At 38.9% G+C, this 20,749-nt stretch overlaps 1 protein-coding gene across 2 annotated transcripts in view; it reads left to right on the top strand.

Moving 5' to 3' along the window:
- pcdh17 (protocadherin 17) overlaps window positions 1-20,749 on the top strand; it is a 68,524-nt gene that overhangs the window by 16,282 nt on the left and 31,493 nt on the right. For both annotated transcript variants that reach the window (XM_035999650.1, XM_031306226.2), the window contains exons 3-4: window positions 11,615-11,673; window positions 12,145-12,317. In XM_035999650.1, the coding sequence (XP_035855543.1) occupies window positions 11,615-11,673; window positions 12,145-12,317 (232 nt within the window). The remainder of the gene's footprint in view (window positions 1-11,614; window positions 11,674-12,144; window positions 12,318-20,749) is intronic.

Genomic DNA, 20,749 nt, shown 5'->3' with positions numbered 1-20,749 from the left:
GTCATTGTTATAAGTTATTGTTATTACATTATTAATCAATCATTTCATTTTGACCATATGTCCTTAGCAATAAACAAGCCGTTCTTTAATGTCGCCAACTGTCGTTTTGTGCTCCTTTTTCATATTTTATATTATATACATTATAAATATATTATATATATTTCGGTTCAGGCACCGTTTAGACACCAGCACCGTTTTAAAAGTATCGTTTTAGCACCGGTATCAGAAAAAAACCCACGATACCCAACCCTAATTACAACACATCGTAACCACTGGATGTCTCAAACTTAGTGACATAATATAATGTTTGATGTAGTTTTGGGGGATTGTAGCATGTACCCATTAGATCATTTGCATTCTCTCTCCATTCTGGTGAAACTATGTTTAAATCTGGTGAAGATCTTCAATGAGTCTTGAATTCTAGCACAAAGATATGGGTTCCTCGACTGAAACACTTGGAATTCAATTAATATGATTTCAAACTGCAGGTCCATTGTTAAATAGGCCACAGTCAAATTGGTGTTATTTTCTTCCATTTAGTGGAAAAAAAAGATCCAGTTTACTGTAGTATAGAGCCTTAGTTTTGTGTTTCCAATGTGGCAGCTTATTGTAATCTTTACACGAGGGGATGTTGGTCAACATCATAACGGTTTATGGGTAATGTTGTCCTTTTTTAGTTAGATAAGGATGATTCATTCAATAATAGCCTAATCAGCCCATTAATGAATCTATTACATTCATATGAGTTAATAAAACAGATTACTATATATTGTTTTGTAATTTGTGGTAAACAGATTATTCTTTATTACTATTTGCTTATTAAGACAAGCCTTCTGAGCCATTTTGTGTATGCAGGATTTAGTTTAGCCCATCATTTGATTTTTTCCATGCATCATAAAATAGGCTAGACTGTAAGATCTCTAGCACCTGTAATGGTATGTGCGTGTGTGTGGACTGTGTAAGTGAAAGAGAAAAACAAGGATCAAGGATATGCACACTCTCAGGAGGTTTGATTTTTAATATTTTCTATGTGAGTTGATTCTTAAGATGATAATGAAAGGCTAAGGAATATGGTTTAACAACGCTTTGTTGACCATCTCTCAGACTGTTTATCCCTCTTTTCATGCCCTTTTAAAAGTAATTTAGTCTCCAACATTAAATGACAGACATTATTACAAAGGAAGAATGTACTCTACAAAAGTAGCTCAAGCAAACCAAAAAAGAATCCACATTTAAGAATTATTTAATAGCTGTTACTCTTGCAAATGCAAATGCAGCTATCCTGCTTGTACATAAGAGAACTACCTTAGAAATTTGACCAAAGTAGTCATTTGCAGACAGAAGAGAAAATTATATCTATGCTCGCTTGGGCTCTTCCTCAAAAGGAATAATAAAGTAGCAGTAACTGCACAGGTTGAAGGAAATCATCTTTCAAATAGTGTTTTTGTCTCGCCTCTCTTGATGAAAAGAGGCAAGTCCAACCACCTCAGCCCTCCCTCTGCCCTGTGCACCCTTTCTTTTCTGCCTTTACTTTTTTTACTTTTCAACTATCCATGATTTCAGTTACTCAGTGTGCGGTTACAATAACAGGTCAACTCTTTCATTTGCATGCCCTTTTCTCACTATATGAAGTGGTTTTGTTGAGACTGAGGATGGAAAAAAAGAAAAATAGTGCCACTAAGACGACTTGATGCTTTCCACTGGGCTTCTTAATAGGCACCTCTAATGACACTGTATGGTCAACCAAAATAATAGGCAATCAATGTGAGTGGTTGCATATTAATTATGAATATTGTGTCTTTGCTGGTGAGCAGTGAATATGCAAGGGAGAGGTCATGCTGTTTATACAATTGAATATAAAAGCCTCCAAAGTGCTACTTAGCCCGATTTAATGACGGGGAAAAAATAGCCCTATTCCCTAACAAATGAACTCAAATACACAAAAAATGAGAAGGAATGTGGTTATGTTATGAATTATGGCAAACCATGATTAACACAATGAGACTATTGAGTTGGATTAGATCTGCCTGAGTCACCAGCTTCATTATGAACCAGCGATTCTTACAGAATGCTCCATTATATTTCTCCAAGAAACACAATATTTCAAAGCAGCGGCAACCTTAACACATGCAGATGTGGGCGACTTTATTCAGCTTGAGTTGTATTAGATTTGTGGTACTGAAGTTGAATTCAGTAAAATTAGAGATGGGGAAGAGAGGAGAGACTTGTCAGTAAGATATATATTTTAAATGACTGATCACTAGGGGTGAGATAAATAATCAACATATTCTGATACAGTCTCTAGTGATATGTTATCGTTACACTGGCACTAATTCCAGAGCATGTTTTCTTGTGTTACTGAGGTATGTCCTTCTTTTCCTGCAGACATTTTTTTCTATCCAGAAAAATAACCTGAAACCTTTTTGATAATGCCTGAAATTGCACATGCATCAAGTCCATTTAGAGTTTACGCTGCTTTATATCAAACCAACGCAGAGCTTTAAACATCAGTCACATGGAGAGTCCACTCACTCATTCCTTTGACAGTTATGGTTACCTGTCATCCTGTGACAAACATTGTGGTACAGAGGAAAATTAACATAGCTTAAATGCAGGTGACTCACTGTATAAATCATTCTACACAAAACCCTGCGGCAAGGGCTTTTTCATCTTCTGTTGTGGTCCGACCAGCATATGAAGTCATTCAAGACTGCAATTGGGCTTTATACCTCATAGATACCAAGCAACAGGAGATGATATTCAGTTAATCAGGGCTGTAACTTTACACAAAACTCACAGTTGTATACGCAGCATTGTTTTGGGGTCAGGGTTCATTATGTTATCAGTACAGCCAGGAAAACAAAACACAGAATTCCTTTTAATTTGTTTTTTGAAAAACCACAACACTAAACATTGGCCCATGGTCCATAAATCCTGCTGTCAAAATGTAAAATAAATGGATAGATCTCCAGCTGAAACTAGCAGAACTAAAATATTCCAGTAAAAGCTATGTGTGATGACTAACCCAACAAACGAGGTGAATACTCCCTTACTAGCGTTTCTTTGCACTGTCTTTTTCATAACTTCGTCCAGAGGTTTGCTGAGCATGCATGCTCAATGTCAGCTGTGCCTCATGCCATTCATACAGCTGCACTTGTTCACCCTCGGGAGATGCCAGTTTAACTACTGTTTTGTACCGTTGTGCACAAAACTCACCGAGCCTCCTTGGAATTATACAAGAGGTTGTGTTTGAGTGTTGCTGACATCTGGCAGAATTGCAACTAGCAGTAGAATATTACAAAGCTCGTTTTTCTTTTTAGTTTGTCATTAATAGAGATGGCCCGATACCATTTTTTGTTTCCCGATACCGATTCTGATACCTGAACTTGCGTATCTGCCGATACCGAGTACCGATCCGATACCAGTGTGTCATATATTTTATTATGTTTCAACAACTGTATACTACCATCCCTGTATGGATGTGATATGATTTCTATCTTTGTTGTCGGTCTGGCTCAGGTTAAACTCTTTGTGAAACATGAACAAACACAAACAATGAACGCCCCAGAACTTTCTTTTATTCTCCAGTTTGACAGTCAGTTATAACAGAAAAAGAACATAAATAAACTACTTTAACGTAGATTTTCTTTAGGGCTTTATTACGTGGTATCGGATCGGTGCATTAACTCCAGTACTTCCCGATACCGTTACCAGCATTTTAAGCAGTATCGGGGCTGATACTGGTATCGGTATCGGCTCATCTCTAGTTATTAGGGGTGCACCGATCTGACTTTTTCAGTCCCGATAGCGATGCCTGGGCTTTGTGTATCTGTCGATATTCAATACCGATCCGATACCGTTGTTGAATTAATAATACACTGTATACCCTCCACCTTATACCTTCCTTCCACCATGTGGAAGAGACTAAAGGCACCAGACTTTCCTAACTAAACATTACTTTCCTAACTAAGACAAAATAACATGGATGTAATGTATTGAATTCTTATTTATTTGTACACTCAACTCTTCCAGCATGCGACACACGTGTGACAGAGGGAAAAAAGCTAACAAAACTATTGATAAAATAGCTGGATCGGGGATCGGAAAAATTAACAGATCCAGCTATTTTATCAATATCGGAACCGATATCCGATCTTAATATCGGATCGGTGCACCCCTATTTGTTATTCTTAGTTGGACATTTGTTGGAAGAATTGGCGCACAGACAGGGTGCATCATTTGTACCTGTTTTAACAAATCTTTCTTTGCAGGATAATTTGCAAATAGTGTACACATTCTGTGGTACAGATGCAAATGATCAAAAATCAGCCACATATATTTATACTCTCAATAAGTGGCTTTTTTTTAATGGCTTTTTTTCTCAGCATTTTTGGTGAAGTAAACAAAATGTAATCAAAATGACTAAAAGGGATGTTATTTTTTCCCCACAGAGAAACCACTTCCTCCTACCATGAATATGGATAAGGCATTCTAAAATACTATGATTACATAAACAATGTCCAAACAATCGTATGTCACCTTGAAATCCAAATGCCTCATAATATGTGTGAGATATCTTCTTTCAAAGTCTGCTTTATGATTAAGCACTGTCCAAAATCATTAGCAATGTGTCCATCTGGACTGATGGTTGAAATCTCCATTTACCGGCACCAGCGGCACTTCCTTATTTCTCAGAAATTCATATGGACCTGACCTCTTGTAAGTTATTTGGAAGATAGTGGAAGATATTTAGCAGGCAGTAGACTGCGATGGCTTTAAGTTCACTTAAGCCCATTGATTGATTGCTCTGTTATCTCCAGGAAGATGTATAGGACCAGCTAATTAGATTTGATCACTTACAATTGCTCCTCAGCCACTAGGTAATCAATGCAGTCTAATTATTGTCTAGATCTCCGCCCCTTTTTCCTTACTTCCTTTATCATCCTCTCACTTTGCTCACCTTTTTCGTTTTTTTTCCTTCTTTTATTTCCTGCTTTTACTGCATTCCCCTTTACCAGTGTTTTCTTTCCTTTAAAGTGCTGATATTATGCTCATTTTCAGGTTCATAATTGTATTTAGAGGTTATATCAGAATAGGTTTATATGGTTTAATTTTCAAAAAACACCATATTTTTGTTGTACTGCACATTGCTGCAGCTCCTCTTTTCACCCTGTTTGTTGAGCTCTCTGTTTTAGCTACAGAGTGAGACATCTCACTTCTGGTCCATCTTTGTTGGGAGTCGCACATGCGCAGTAGCTAGGTAAGGACTACTACCCAGTAGGGCTGAACGATTTTTGAAAATAATCTAATTGCGATTTTTTTCCCAAATATTGCGATTGCATTTCAATTATTTTTTTAAGCTCTCGTGTGCATGACACAGAACGTTGCACTTGCTCAGAGAGGCTATCGTTACGTTAGCATGTTGCTGGTGTTCTTGCCATGGGATTAACTATACTAATAAAACTGTTGAAACACCGCGGCCACGCTGCTGTGAAAGCTCCCCGAACGTCATTAATCAGTCTGATTGTTACCCCTCTCAGTGGCAGATCCTCCACTCATATCTTTATAACGGAGCTAACCGCTAACCGGAGCTAACCGCTAATCCAAGCTAATCGTTGCCAACCGAGCCTTCAGTTCTGCGTTCCTGTATCCATTAACTGCATGGATAGACTCGAGCCAGAATAAAACCCTTCATTTTATTAAAATGGCTGTAAACGTTTTAAACTACAACTCAGAGTCTTTTGAATGACAGAAATCAGCTCAAGGTACGGCGTAGCGAGCGTGCTAAGTTGATGCTTTTTCTGCGGAGTGCAGACTGATTAGCTCTTGCGAGTCACGTGACCAAATCCCAGCCTTTGCGATTAGGAAATCGCGTTTTAACATATCGCGATATTATCGCAAATGCAATTAATCGTTCAGCCCTACTACCCAGTCAGAAGCAGAGTATGAGGCCGCTAGCAGCTAGGTGAGCATTTTAACGTGTGTTACAAAGTGACGCACATTCGTCACGGAAGTAAAGGCTGGACTAAATAGAGCTGTTTGGAGCAGTTTGTGAACAGTGTTTTCTGTTGGAGATGGTAAGTCCCTTTTGAGGTGGACTTTGGGCTTTTTCACTTTGTTAAACCTATAACGTGCACAAAAAAGATATATAACGCAATAAAGTAAAGGGAAAAAGCCAAAAAGCATAATATGAGCACTTTAAGCTCAATTCCCCTCTGTTTTATCTTTAACCCACCCGTCCTTCCCATTTGGCTGTTGCTGTGTTACTTTGACAGTTTTCCAAGAGGAATAAAGTAGAGTTCCCTTGGTGGTAACTTGACATGCACACTTACACCCCAGAGACATAGTTTATCAAATGAAAAACTGTGATCCAGATCTTTTTGGATTACTGACAAGGTTATGGTGGATTTGGAACCACTCACATCTTCTGACATAAATAAACACACACTTACACGCATACACACAGAGTGAGTACGTGTGTTTTGGAAGTCAGCAAAGGACAAATGCATGTATCATACCTAGCAGGGTAGGTAGAGGGAGGGGGTGTACTCTTGTTCCTGTAAATAAAAGAGAGCTGTCTCATGATGTGTGAAAGAGAAGCTGCAATTTGTCCTCTTTCACCACCCCTATCTATGATATAAAACGCACATGTACACACACGTAGACAGATACACACCCCATAGAAATGAACAGTGCCCCAAAATGCACCAACAAGGCCTGAGAGTAGAATAGCACTCCAATATGCTCGTCCCATTTGTCTCAATCGGCCCGCTGTCTGCTCGGTCAGTCTTAGGGTCTCAATGGGAATACAGAATAGAGTGCAGCTTTTTACACTTGCTCAGCCTCACTGTACTCAGTATCTCTCTGACCTTTGTGGCCTTGCTGCATGGACTTGATACAACATATCATTCAGTACAATTCAACAACAGGCTTTTGCCATTCTCATCCACACTACCATTGAAACTAACCTCTCCGGATTTCTAGTACATTGACCCAGAACCGCTGGATTGATCCTGCGTTGAACAGGTTTTGTGCTTCTCTGAACCTTTTGTATGAGGTCAAAGTCTCATATTTTAGGTCCATAAGCAAGTCAGGGTTCAAAGTCTCATATTTTAGGTCCATAAGTAAGTCAGGGTTCAAAGTCTCATATTTTAGGTCCATAAGCAAGTCAGGGTTTGAAAACTAAAGGCCAACTATACAGATGCTGCAGTTTGGGTCCATTCAATTAGGGTCACTTTAGTTCAATTCAGTTCATTTCATTTCAAGAAGTCCCACAAGGCAATATTAGGAGGCAAGCAGTGCAAGCATGCAACATGAAATACTCAATGATACTTGCAGTGCTAAATGAATTTATGTACTGTATAATTCAGTGTCTAATAATGATACAACTACTGGACATCTAGCCAGTATGTGTCATTCCCCCCTCAAATTATCTTGTATTCATAGTGGGCTCTGACTGGCTAAGTACAAAGCAGCCCATACTGGCCATTATCGATCCATTAATTGGAAAGCAGCCCATTGTAGTGAAGGGGCTGGGCAGTTATAGACAGACAGGAAGAGATGGAGGCTTAAGATCAGCCTGGACTCTAATTGGCAGGAAAGAGGTTTCTATGAAGTGGCGTAATGTGCTTTTTATTGGCTTGTAGGGGGGGGTAGGCGGTAGATGGATGTAGATCACATGCGACATGTTTTTGGCATGTTTTTTGTTGTGAATACCATGCTACAGGATTTAGTGGTATATTTCCATTTAAGACACAATCAAAGTACAGTAGACCATTAATGCTAAACACTACAGTGGGTAAACTTTTTAAGACTGTTATATATATGTAATATACAAAAATGTTCAATGCAGAAGGATATCATTATGATATTTGCTCTATTGGCACAGGTGTGGAAAGTAAATTAAATCTTATAACATCCTTTAATCCTGATCAGATTCAGTGCCAACCGAGCTGAGTTGATTGTAAAGCATGTCCAAGGATGAGTCCCTGGTCATAAAAGTACAGAAGGAGAGCATCAATATAAAGACTTCCATCACCCCTTTTTGAGAAACTCAGAGGCTATCATTTCAATGCCAAACGATTTCAAACATTTATTCTTCTCTTACTCTGTGGTCCGATTCTAGCCTTTGATATATTCTGTGGGTGTTTTCTTTTAATCTTGGCGAAGGCTGAGGTGGAATAGTGTGTTTAGGTAGAGATAAAGGTGTTGGCAAAAGCATGGAAGGTCAAAGTACTGAGGTGGCCTGTCTGACCTTCACACACCGTTTTTTTCATACTGAGCCACCGCAGAGCACGGATGACATTGAAATACTCTATCGACTGTGAGTCAAGCTGTGCATGTGAAAAAGCCGGGCACACGGAGACATTACTCACTAAACATGACATTTTACTGCTATCAATTCAGGACAGAGAGTTGTGCACTACATAGGGTAATCATTTGTGTTACTGTGATGAATACACCTACAACAGTATGAAAGCTATTTTTCTTGAAGCCATTTGTTTCCACCCTCCCTACCACTACCCAACAGGGACTTTGAAATATCCCTGTAATAATTTAAACAACATATAAACACATTAGTTTCTTTCTACCTGTGAGTTCTCTTGCCTTACAGCACGTCTATACACCTGATTACGTATACATTCGTTGTTTCCATTATTAGGAAGGTTGACAGGCACTTCTGTAAATGCCAGAAATAAACTGTGAGCTTTTGTGACCTTTTAGATCAATTGACATGATTAAAAACCTTCATATAACGTACTTTGATATTATTAACAAGAAAGAGAGAGACAGTACTTTCCAGTGCCAATGTGATTGATCCAGTCTGTAATGCACTGCTGCATACAGTGCTGAAGACTGAAGAGTGTTTGTGCCGTTTATGCAGTATGGGCTTTGTACCAGCATTCTATTATACTGCTGTATTTTATCATACATGCAATACTGTTTCTTTGTTTGACTGTATACATAAGATTGTACTGTGTTAGTGTGTCTTTGTGTGACTGTATACAGTATGTAAGACTGTACTGCATTAGTGTGTTTGAGTATAAAAGTGCACAAGCATGTACAGTATGAGTTTTTTCTATCGTTCCACATAGCATGAAGCCCCATATCTATATACTGTGTGTGTCTGTGTGTGTGTGTGTGTGTGTGTGTGTGTGTGTGTGTGTGTGTATGTGTGTATATATATATATATATATATATATATATATATGCGTTCCATCCAGGCTGCTTAGAACGCTACATAGCTATATATAAGCTATATATAAGGGATTCAAAGCATTGCAGCTAACGGGACGTAAATGATTACGTAAACCTATTACCACAAGTTTGGCAAACAAACGCTCATTCATCTTTTCATAACATTTAGTGAAATACAGTTGGAGTTAACCTGCTGTAGGTCGTGGCTAAAGCAAGAAGCAAGCTAATGTTAGATGGCCAATGCTGAGCTAATCATGTTTGCTAACCTATCAGGGTGCGTTTTTAAAGTGCCTGATAAAATGAGATGTGGTTGAGCCAGAATCCTTTATCTTGATACCACATATTTTGTATTCAGCTCTTCTTTTGTCTGGGCCTTGTTGTCTGAAGTTTTTAAAGCCAAAGCCTCTGATGAATGGACAGCAGCTGCCTGTGCGGTCGACATGTTCGATGTCCTCTCTCACGTGTGGTCGCGCGCAGCAGATACATTACGTATTCCGTGTTACTTAGGTAGGTTATAGGTTATGCAGGGAGAGGAATAACATTCAGCAATCTGACGTTTTCCTGAAAATAAGAGTTCCACACCTCAAGTTAAAGTTAAGTCTGAAGTCTTTTGAGGATGAGTCTTGAGTCAAGTCTGAAGTCACTGTGTGTGCGACTTAAGTGTGACTCGAGCCCGAGTCTCAAATAGGGATGCACCAATCCGACTTTTTCAGTCCCGATACCGATGCCAGGGCTTTGTGTATCTGTCGATACCCGATACCGATCCGATACTGTTGTTGAATTAATAATAAATTGTATACCTTTTCCACCTTATACCTTCCTTCCACCATGTGGAAGAGACTAAAGGCACCAGACTTTCCTAACTAAACATTACTTTCCTAACTAAGACAAAATAACATAGATGTAATGTATTGAATTCTTATTTATTTGTTATTTAAAGAACAATTGTGCATTAAAATATAACAAAAATATAATGTAATCAAACTTCTTAAAATTTATTTAAATAAATAACAATAATGGGCCTTTATATAGGTTTATAATGGCTTATTCTACTGTCAGGAGTACATAGAATATCACAAAAACATTTTAATGTCATCATGTTTACTAAAAGCTTTGATTACTAAAGGGTTTGCTTGGCTCATCAACATTATATAACATTATATGAAGGAGAATCCATGAAACAGTTACAGAATCTAAACTATTTTTTTTCTGCAAAGTAGTAAAATAAACTCAAATCACACATTGTTTCCCTTTCAAAACAAAATAGTTGTAAGCTAGGTGTATAAACACTACCTTGGCCACAGGTAAGTTAGATTGTAGTGTGTGACTGAACGTAGCTCCGCTGTCAGCCTCCTTCGCTGCTTGAATAATGTTAGTAGCGGTTGTTGGCGGACGTATTTCAGCGAGGCAAGGCATCTTAAATCCAGTGTTTTAATCATTGCTCTGAACCCGTCTTTCTCAACGGTCTGTAGCGGGACCGTAGTTGGATTGCGTTCTTAATGTTGCTCTGCTGCATGCTTGAAGTGACATGTCTTTAACGTTAGCACTGTAACGTTAGCATGGTAACGTTAGCACGGCAGAGTAACGTTAGAGCGATGGGCAACAACAGTGGCTAAATGATGTCCGATTTTTTAGAAACAAAAAACCTTGCAACAACAGACGGCTCCTCTCTTGAGCATACGTTGTTCTGGGGTCCTTTTAAAGAAAGTTAGTTGTGGGTTATTAATTGTTGTGTTATAAAGTTACTACCATGAGTGAGAAGGGTACGCAGTTAACAGGGGTCCCAGTGCTGCGACGGAGGAAAAAACAAAACAAAAAAACAAACCGCTATTTTGTCAATATCGGGGCCGATATCCGATCTTAATATCGGATCGGTGCACCCCTAGTCTCAAACTTGAGTCCCCATCTCTGGTTCAATACAGCCCCAGCTCCTCACGAACACTTTTTTCAGTTTCTTGAGAAAAACAAAGTGTTGAGGTTTAGAGAGTCAATGGTTTCTGACAGAAATGTTGTGAAAGGAACTCACACATTTAATTTTAATTCCTGTACAAATAGTGCTGTAATTTGGTTATGAGATGTTTAGCTGACACATTTTCTATGCTCATCAAGACCTAGCAGTTATTGATCATATTGTCCTAGCAGTTATTGATTATGTCTGCCAGATTTGATGTTCAGCTCTGCGGTTTACTCTTGAAAGGCTAATTAGCCTGCTTTATTTGATTAATGAAATGCTCAAACCTAAACAATATAGAGCCAACATCCACAGTATTTTATTTGCCCCTACTCTGTCCTCCAGCTCATATTTTTCTGAATAATTTATCATACAGTATGTCACTGGGAGATCTTGTTTCAAAGCTCACACTCATTCCTGTAGAGCCCACTACATACTTTTTTTCTCTTTCTCTCTTCTCCACAGACGGACAATTTCCCCACTGAGCCTAATTATATGGGTAGCAGACAACAGTTTGTTCAAAGGTAAGAGTTGGGATCTATACAAGTCACTACATCGCAGACCTTATCTTTTCTTTTCTCCAATAGCCGCAACACAGTACTACAGCAACAGTAACTAAGCTGAAAATTAATTGTACAGTGTCATAGCAGGGAGAGGAAGGCCATGCACATTTAGTTAGGTTTAAAAATGGTCACTAACAGTATTCTCTATAATACATCAAATATAATCACACACGAGATGCTCTGTTTTATTGTTTCATCTGTAGTTTCCTTTAGCGGACACTACTGCTGGTACAGTATTTTTTAGAAGCATTTTATTACATCCTAAATCTTGTTATTATATTTTTGCTTGTTCTACTTAAGCATTCAGGATTGCTCATCAATGTTTTATGCTCGCTTTAAACTTCCTATGAGGGTTAAAAAAAAAAGCCTTGACTAATTCTAATCCAAACACTGTGTACTAACACTCTTTTCTTTTTTTATTTATGTGTCTAGTAGTTCAACATTCAAAGACCCAGAGCGAGCCAGCCTCAGAGACAGTGGCCATGGTGACAGTGACCAGGCTGACAGCGACCAGGACACCAACAAAGGCTCCTGCTGCGATATGTCTGCAAAAGAAGCCCTAAAGTTGAAGGCTACAGGCGTGAAACCACCACCTTTGGAGCAAGGTAAGCCCTCATTCGCAAATTTGACTGCATGAGAAATGAAAGATCCCGCTCAAGCCTGACACACTTGAACCAAATGACTATCAATCTGGGGATCTGGGTTATTTGTATTAACACTTGAGCTACTGACTTTATACTTGGCTACTTTATTCTTTCCTACTTTGTTCTCTGCACTTTTCTCATTTTGTGTGTGTGTATGTGTGTGTGTGTGTGTGTGTGTGTGTGTGTGTGTGTGTGTGTGTGTGTGTGTGTGTGTGTGTGTGTGTGTGTGTGTGTGTGTGTGTGTGTCTTTGAGGGTGTGAGTGAGTGTGCATTCTATACACGTCCTCAGTTTATCAAAGCAGACAAGCCCATTATGTTTTTATAAGCCCAACTACTTCAGCCTCTCCATTTAGTCCCCCTTCCCTGAGCACCCATCTCTGAAACTTTGATAATGGAACATGGAAAATGACTTAGTGAGCGGTAGAAGATGTAGCTTCATAGTGTGGTGATTAAATATGAATAATTGTTATAAGCGCTGTGGGTCGGGCAGATTACACATGACATGTGTAGAACAATAACTCCCCAGATATGAGTTGTTGCAGCTGTCCCCACCCCAGCCACGTCACATGATAAGTGCAGGGTTAGGGGAAGCAAGAAAGCCAACATTATACTGTACATGAGGTATAGAAAGAAGTAATCGGACAGGAGGTGGTATGGTACATTTTTCACTGCAGCTTCATCCACTCATGTACCTCAGTGTAGGCCATTACCTGCTTGGAAAAACAGAAATTCTCACAGAAATACAAATTCAATGAAGTCTCGACACCAAGAAGTATGTATCTCACTGAATGGATCCAGAAGTACAGTGTGGCATACTGAACATGGATTTTGTGTAATGGTGCTATTAATCCAGGGAACAGAAGGGCTGTTTTACTCTTCGCGGAAGGACAATGACAATTTGTGCACAAACACTCTGTGCTGCAATATGCATGTCTGACTAGATAGCATTTCCTCTCCCCCTTTCTATTGGTTTTTAAAATGAAAAAAGCCACACACGTTGGCAAGAAAAATTGGCCAATTAAATAACCCCATATGTTTCTCATTTTGAAAATGTTCCTATTTAATTGTCCATGAGGGACTAAAAGTATCACATTTATACACACGAAACGAAACACACGACAACCAGAGCGGTGTGTTGGGCAGCAGTCAGTCAGTAAAAACTGTCCCAATACAACATTGTTGGTGGATGTGTACTTCTACTGCAGTGCCAACCACAACCTGTCCATCCACCTTTATGTTTTCTGTGTCTTCGATCAGTATCGTTTTGATGGTCTCGAACAAGAGATTGTCGCACCCATACACAGCCCGGTGGTGCTGGAAATTCAGGCTGCAACCTGCCTTTGCCTGTTTCTCACACTCTGCTGTATTTTCATCACTGCTCCACGACTTTTGTTCCACTTCTCCACCTCTCCTTGTTTGGGGAAATCGATTGATGTGAGATTAGACAGTTAACTGGCTGAAGCTGGCTGTGTTTAGCCAATGACATGCAGGCTTAGCTAAGCTGTGGGGGAAGGCAGGGGTGCAAGCATGGTGCAAGAGCAATGATGAGTGAGGGGTGGTGAACATCGCTCTGACAGTGTTCGACTTCATCTTTATTAAGTTGCAAAGAAACCAGTTGAATGTTTCAAAGCAGAAAATTATGCCTCACTTTGAGTGAATATTTACACGAGAAACCAATATTATGGTGTGATCTTCTGCCTCTCAAATTACAATTTGACAACATTCAAACATCTGCTTCGAAAGGTCTGTTTGTATGTTTTATGTCCTGCCGTTTAAGATAAATCGCAAGATGGTCACCTTTTGTCTGGTGAGCTCAAGACTAGTCCCATCTGCTACTTTGTTTTCAACAAAACAGCTCATGTACAGGTAATTTATTATAAATTAAAGTAATTTCATGGCTAATTAATGAGGCTTAGTAAAAGAGAAATAGAGAATCGGGGGAACTGAATCATGAGCTATTAAAGGAAATATGCTGTATTGTGCTGCTCGGCTTTCAGATACTGACATTTGTGGTTTTAATAAAGCCTCCTGCGTGCACACGCATGAACTGTACACATGAAAGCACACAGGTATGTCTGTTATCAGATCGGGGGAAAAAAAGGAAACGGGAGCTTGTCATTGGTCACTGTCCCTGGGTTTGTTTTTTCTGCAGGCTTATTTTCTTCACATCTCAGCACTTAGCATCTACTTCATAGGTCTCTCTCTGTTCCCCCCATCCTTTCCTCCTTTATCCCATCCTAAGTCCTCTGTTGCTCTCCGAGCATAGCCCTCCCAATTACTCTCTGTAGCTCTCTCTACTTTCCTGCCAGAACTCTGCGGCTCAGTATAACAGAACTACAAGTGCACAAAGCATGTAGTTCAAGTCCCAATTAATCCCTTAACCGGTTCTAGTTCTTAGCCCTTATGGTCACTAGCTTACAGTGTACACACAATTGTGTACCTTTCTCATTTTTTTTGTTTTTGACTTTGCCATCCCTTTTGGCCCTTTCTTACTTCTACTTATTTCCCCCTCAATCCCTTTATTTATGCTGTCCTGTGGTAATTGGCGTTGGTAGAACGAACATACAACTCCCCCGTTTCCAGAGATGAAGTACAAATACTTTGTTTCTGTACTCAAGTAGATTTTTCCGAATTTTTTACTTTACTATTTATTTTTGTGCCGACTTTTTACTTTTACTCCTTACATTTTTAACACGAATATCGGTACTTTCTACTCCTTACAAAATTGGCTCGTTACTTTAGTTTCAAATAATTTCAGTGGAGTTACCGTTATTATTTTTCGCGTCATCAATACCGAATTCAATCTAATTGGATGAGAACATACGTTGCAGTTGACGCACCACTACAAGACGACTCGACAGATTTGGCGGCATTCATTCGCAGCAAATCATTGCGGCTTTATGGCGGTAACGTTAGCACATAGTAGTATGGACAGCGACATGATTGAAAATGAAAAAAACGGAGATCCCAGAGATTCGGCAGACAAGCATTAAGACATTCCCAATCATACTTGGCCTTATCTGAGAGAGATGTTTGAGATAGTAGGCATCAAGAATGACTCCTGGCGAATGTGCTGCAAATTGTGCCAACCAAAACATCATGAACTGCTGGCTTTCAAGAATTCACCATTGAATTTGAAAAAACACATAGAGGTAAATGCATATTTTTGTTGTTATCAAAAGCTATTTGTTGTTTGTTTCAGTAACTTTAAGTTTACATTAATGGTCAGTTACATTTGTTCTCCTGGAATCTTATTAACCTGGAGTTCCATTCTCTGTCACAATAATCACATATGTGATGTTTTAGGCCTATTGGCAGACATCAATTTAAAATGTAGGCAATGGCATATAAAGAGCCTTTTTCCATGTCCACTGAAGTTTCTCAACTTGTACTCTAGTAACATTTGTGTGGTCCAGGTAGCTTTGCATAAAAAATGGTTGTCATTCGCAAGGCTACTTTTACTTTTATACTTTAAGTAAATTTCCAAACCTGTACTTTGTTACTTTTACTTGAGTAAATAAGTTAAATCAGTACTTCTACTTTTACTAGAGTATTTTTTAACACAAGTATCTGTACTTCTACTTGAGTACGGGAAGTGAGTACTTTTGCCATCTCTGCCCGTTTTCTATGCGTAATTCATCTTCTCTGATGTTCAGTACGTTTTCCTTCCAGACAACATAATCTGTACATCGTCACACTAGGGATCAGTCTCAAATTGATTAATTAGCCCTGCAAAATTGGTAGCAACGTATTAATTAAGCTTAAGCATATCAAATGCATTTTTTTGCCAGTTTTAAACGGCGATTAATTGATGCTCCAACGCGCCTGCAGCAGACGTTGATATGGGCTTCTCTGGCTCCGGCGGAGTGGTTGGCAGCACATCGCTCGCCTCTGTGGAGATGACTGCTATAGTCGCAATCATGAACAGACAGGCAGCAGTGGTGTAGGGAGATGTTACCCGCTGATAGGGCTGTCTGAGAAAATTGAGAGAAAGGGATGATGGAAGAGGAGGAGGAAGAGCGTGGAGGACACTGTTTGACAGGGATACTGTTTGACTGTACCAGCTGACCTGTCCTCATTAGCTGTGATTGGAGTGTGATAAGCAAGCCGCCTGCTTTTTTTAAAAGGGAGGCATGAGTGGGAAAGAGGAGGGAGGAGGTGGGAGGAGATTGTGATACTACAAGCACAGTGTGGATACAGTGAAGAAGGCATGAGATGTGTTCCTATATGGCAGCGCAGTAGAAGGCAATGAAATTGACTTTACCCCTATATTTGTGGCAGGGTGAAAGACAGCCCCTCCCCCACATCAACCCTCAGCTTGTGAATAGCTTAAATAAGGGAAGTGAAATGCTTTGTCAATTGCTGTCACACATGCAAACTCTTGGCACATAAACTCTACACCCAAACAATGCTGTACATGCACGCAGAGACATACTGTATATACTGTACACAAATAATAGATGATGTTGTATATTTAATTGTTTTTCACCAAACCTTATATTTATATGAAACCTGTCTTCTCTTAACTTCTCTGAACTTGAATGCATGCATGTACATTTTTTTGTGGGGGATATCTTAAAATGTAAATGACATTGGTAAGTTAATGTGTCATTGACTTGTGTTGCACAATGTGGACCTTCATGTCTTTAATGCGGCCCTTGCAGACTCATAACGTATTTTCATACAATCTCAAAAGCCTAAAAAAACTGAAGTCTCTATATGAATCTTTCAGTTAACGTTAAGTTGTATGTAATAGGATTCTGCCAGTGCAGATTTTTTTGGTTAATCCTCCATTGGCATTTCTTTCTGCAGCCTATATGTTGACATTTTAGCTATTAAGTATTATACAATACTGTCATCCTTAATCCCGCAAGAACGTGTCATGTCAAATATGGAAGTCCCGTTGACATAACAATATCACAGTATATCTTACTGTAAGTTTTTCATATGAATATGCCTCTGGGAACAACAAGCACCCATGAGAGCCCAGTTATTCCTTTAGATATAAGGCTACTTTCACCACTATTATTATTCTCATCCGTAGCATGTTTCAATTATATACAGCAGCCAAAACAATAAGCACAACATATCTTTTAAATAGCAATTTCATGTAATGTATTTTACATCATTGTTGGCATTGTGTCACTTCCAAGCAAGAAGAGGTATTGTCTTTACATTTGTCTGTAAAATCATGAGAAAATAAAATATGTATATGTTGTTTTGTTTAATAATAGGTTTTCTCTACAAGTCCACACTGAGACCAAGCAAACAAAATATTCAGACTTTAATCTATCTTAAATATTCACCCATCTTCCCTTGTGGCAGTCTTAATCTTAAGACTCTAGCATTACTGTACTTTTCCAAAGGGTTTTAAGTCCCCATAATCACAGTCTTTCTTTTGTTTTTTTATTCACAGCAATTAATTTTAAATCATAAGTGAACCTTTGATAAAAAAAATGCAATTCCAAGATTAATTGACTGGTCAGAAGTCAGATCAGATGCCCTTTTCACACTTGCAGCCATGGCAACCGCTATCGTGCTCACTTTGGCCTTCAATAAACCTTTATCTGACTGTTGGAAAAGGGCAATCTATTCGACATCCTTCATATTTCATGGACAGATAAATGCAGACACAATTTTATAGGCTGGGTAGATGTGTATTACTCTTATAATTCAAATAATTCTAAATTTGTATTCAAAATGTATCATGATCAGCCCTTTATGAGTTCAATGTTTACATGCATGACCTTTTTGTTACAAATAGTGCATTTAGGCCAGTCGAGTAAATATATTTTAAACTTCTGTTTGCAATTGATAATGGCTTTATATGTCATTTGGTGATATTTATATTTATAATGTAATTTATAATACGAAGTGCTTTTGTTATGGCTGACCAAGTGTACCTTTTTATAGGCAAAACTGAGACAAGACAATTTAGTTTATTATTAGTCCATGAAAGATGTATTCATATTTAAGTCACTCACAAGTCACACATTTAAGTCACAGTTTAAGTTGTTTCAGAGCGTTCTAAAAATAACAGTGATGGCTGTTGTAATTGTGACAATGATGGTTTATTACAGTCCAATGGATAAGCTTATATCTTTTGTTGTTTTAAAAATATCGTTTTTTTTGTGGGTTTCCTTTAAGGGGTAAATTATTATATAGTTTATCATGTACAGTTTTTAGTTAAAGCACGAAAAGGACAGAGACAGGCAGAGAGAAAAAAAGAGAGAAACATACAGTTCAGACACAATTGAACCTCAAAAACAAATGAAAAAAGCGACACAAAATCTGCCTGCTGAAAGACGGGCTGCTTGAAATCTCACTACAGTTTTCCATTGGGCATCAGATCCAAAGTGGACATGTGATGGAGACACGGCCAGCAATTTGACTCAATACTGAAACTGACTTTTAGACATTTCTTTATCAGATGAAAACTTAAAAAAACGGTTACTGCAGTTATAGTCAATATCGACGAGGTTTCATTTACGGGATAGTTCCGGTGCCACCGGAGATTCTGCCGGATGTCCCTTGTTTTCGGCTGGATGTCCCTCACCTTCAGCTTTTGTTGTGTTGGCATTCTAAACTCCGGTCGATTCGGGAAACATCCTCCAAGCTTGAACCGAAAATAAAATTTATATTTCTTTTTTTTTTTTTTTTGTAAAATTCCAATCTTTCTTTACCATGAATTGATTATTAATTAGCTGTGAAATTTGTATGTATGAGTGTTATTATGATGTATGTTATTCATACATGCATGCGGCCAACATTTATACCCGTTGGCCGTGTTATCAAGAGGCTATGTTGCCCTATTGCATAAATAACTTTCAGTCCTTGGTAAATGTATATATCATTGGTGACACGAACAAATATAACACAATAATTTCTCATTGATGTATTTTCTCCATAAATAAGTACAGCAAGAACTTAGTTTTTCAAAGTTAAAAGCAGAGGCTGTTCTATTTATTATATAACGCCCCCTATTAGCAAGTTAGTGGGATAAACTAACGTCTCCCTCAGGGAGTACTCTTCAGTGCAGAGAGGGCATTGTTAATGTACGATTCTTCACACGATGTTGAAGTAATTGTTCTGCAGGTTAATGCACAAACATCTGCCGAGAAAGAGGCTTCATTTGAGAGCATTGTAATTAGTTGGTTTACAAACATTACTCGAAACAGGTAGCATATGGAGAAGCCAGGGTTTCATGTGATGCTATCACATCTGTCTGTTTAAACATGATTAATTAAGGCCATCAGAGTGTGTTTACAACCGTTGTTCCAGTGGAGACATGTACGTGCATCATTCCAGTGAATTCGCTCACAGCAGCATGTCAGGACTTAATGTGTTACATGGGCCCTCTTTGCCACCCTCAACATTAGTAAAAATAAATTTGATATTTGTTGGCTTCTCTTTATGAGGTGTCTGTCGTGTTTTAATATCAAACCTTAAAGAAATGATATAAAGTATGTAGCATAACCTTGGGCAGTAGATTAGAAAAACAAGCAACATCTAAAAACAGCCGCCAGATGCTCATGTTTCTTCTTATGATTTGTGTGGGCCATTGGACAGAGCGGATTTGTCTCTGAGCCTTTCATCTTTTCCTGCTCCTCATCTTCTCAGCTCTCCGTGGCCTGTCCCTGGCTGGGCTGATAGCCTGATTCATGGCAACATCACCAGCTACTTTCCTGGTGTGGAAAATGAGAACCATCAGCAATCTGGACCTCTCCAGGATACATCACTCAAAGTCAAATACGATTTGTGAGTGTGTGTGCCCACACATGTGCCAGCCTGTGTGTTCACCCCATTCTTAGCGGATATGGCAGTATCGCACAGCAGTGAGGCGATTTGCAGCTAAGCTAGTGGAATCCTGTGGAAAGCCTAAAATCTTGTGGGGTGAAGGGAGGGGAAATATCACAGTCTTAGGATTTCTTCTCTCTCATTATGGAAGATTTATAGGGATTAGTCTATTTTCTTTAATACACAAAGTTTTATTAAATTCCATTGTTATGATTGTGGTTCATGAAGGGTACTGTCCATTCTTGTGTCCTTTCTCTTATGCTTAGTGTGTGTGATATTGGGCTGGGCTGGCTGTTGGGTGTTATTTCCACCTCTAAACCTCAGCCCGCCTGCATGCGGCTCACCCCCTGATCCTCATTCAGCCAGTGAAGCCCATCTCAAGCACTGTGGCACCACAGCGTTGGAGAGGATTGATGAATATCTCAGACTCTTACCACTTGGGCTATAAATCTCTGGCATTATCCCTTCACCCTGGTAGCTGCAGTGAATAATTATGGCATGTTTATGGAAGCAACGGGTACAAAATATGTATTATTTCACTCTGGGTATCATTACAACCTCTCATCATACCGTGATTGGACTTCTCATCTTCAAAA

This window comes from Sander lucioperca, chromosome 3 (assembly GCF_008315115.2).
Source record: "Sander lucioperca isolate FBNREF2018 chromosome 3, SLUC_FBN_1.2, whole genome shotgun sequence".
In the NCBI taxonomy this organism is placed as follows: domain Eukaryota; kingdom Metazoa; phylum Chordata; class Actinopteri; order Perciformes; family Percidae; genus Sander; species Sander lucioperca.
The sequence above is the reverse complement of the archived record's forward strand: the minus strand, read 5'-3'. Positions and strand labels throughout refer to the sequence as shown.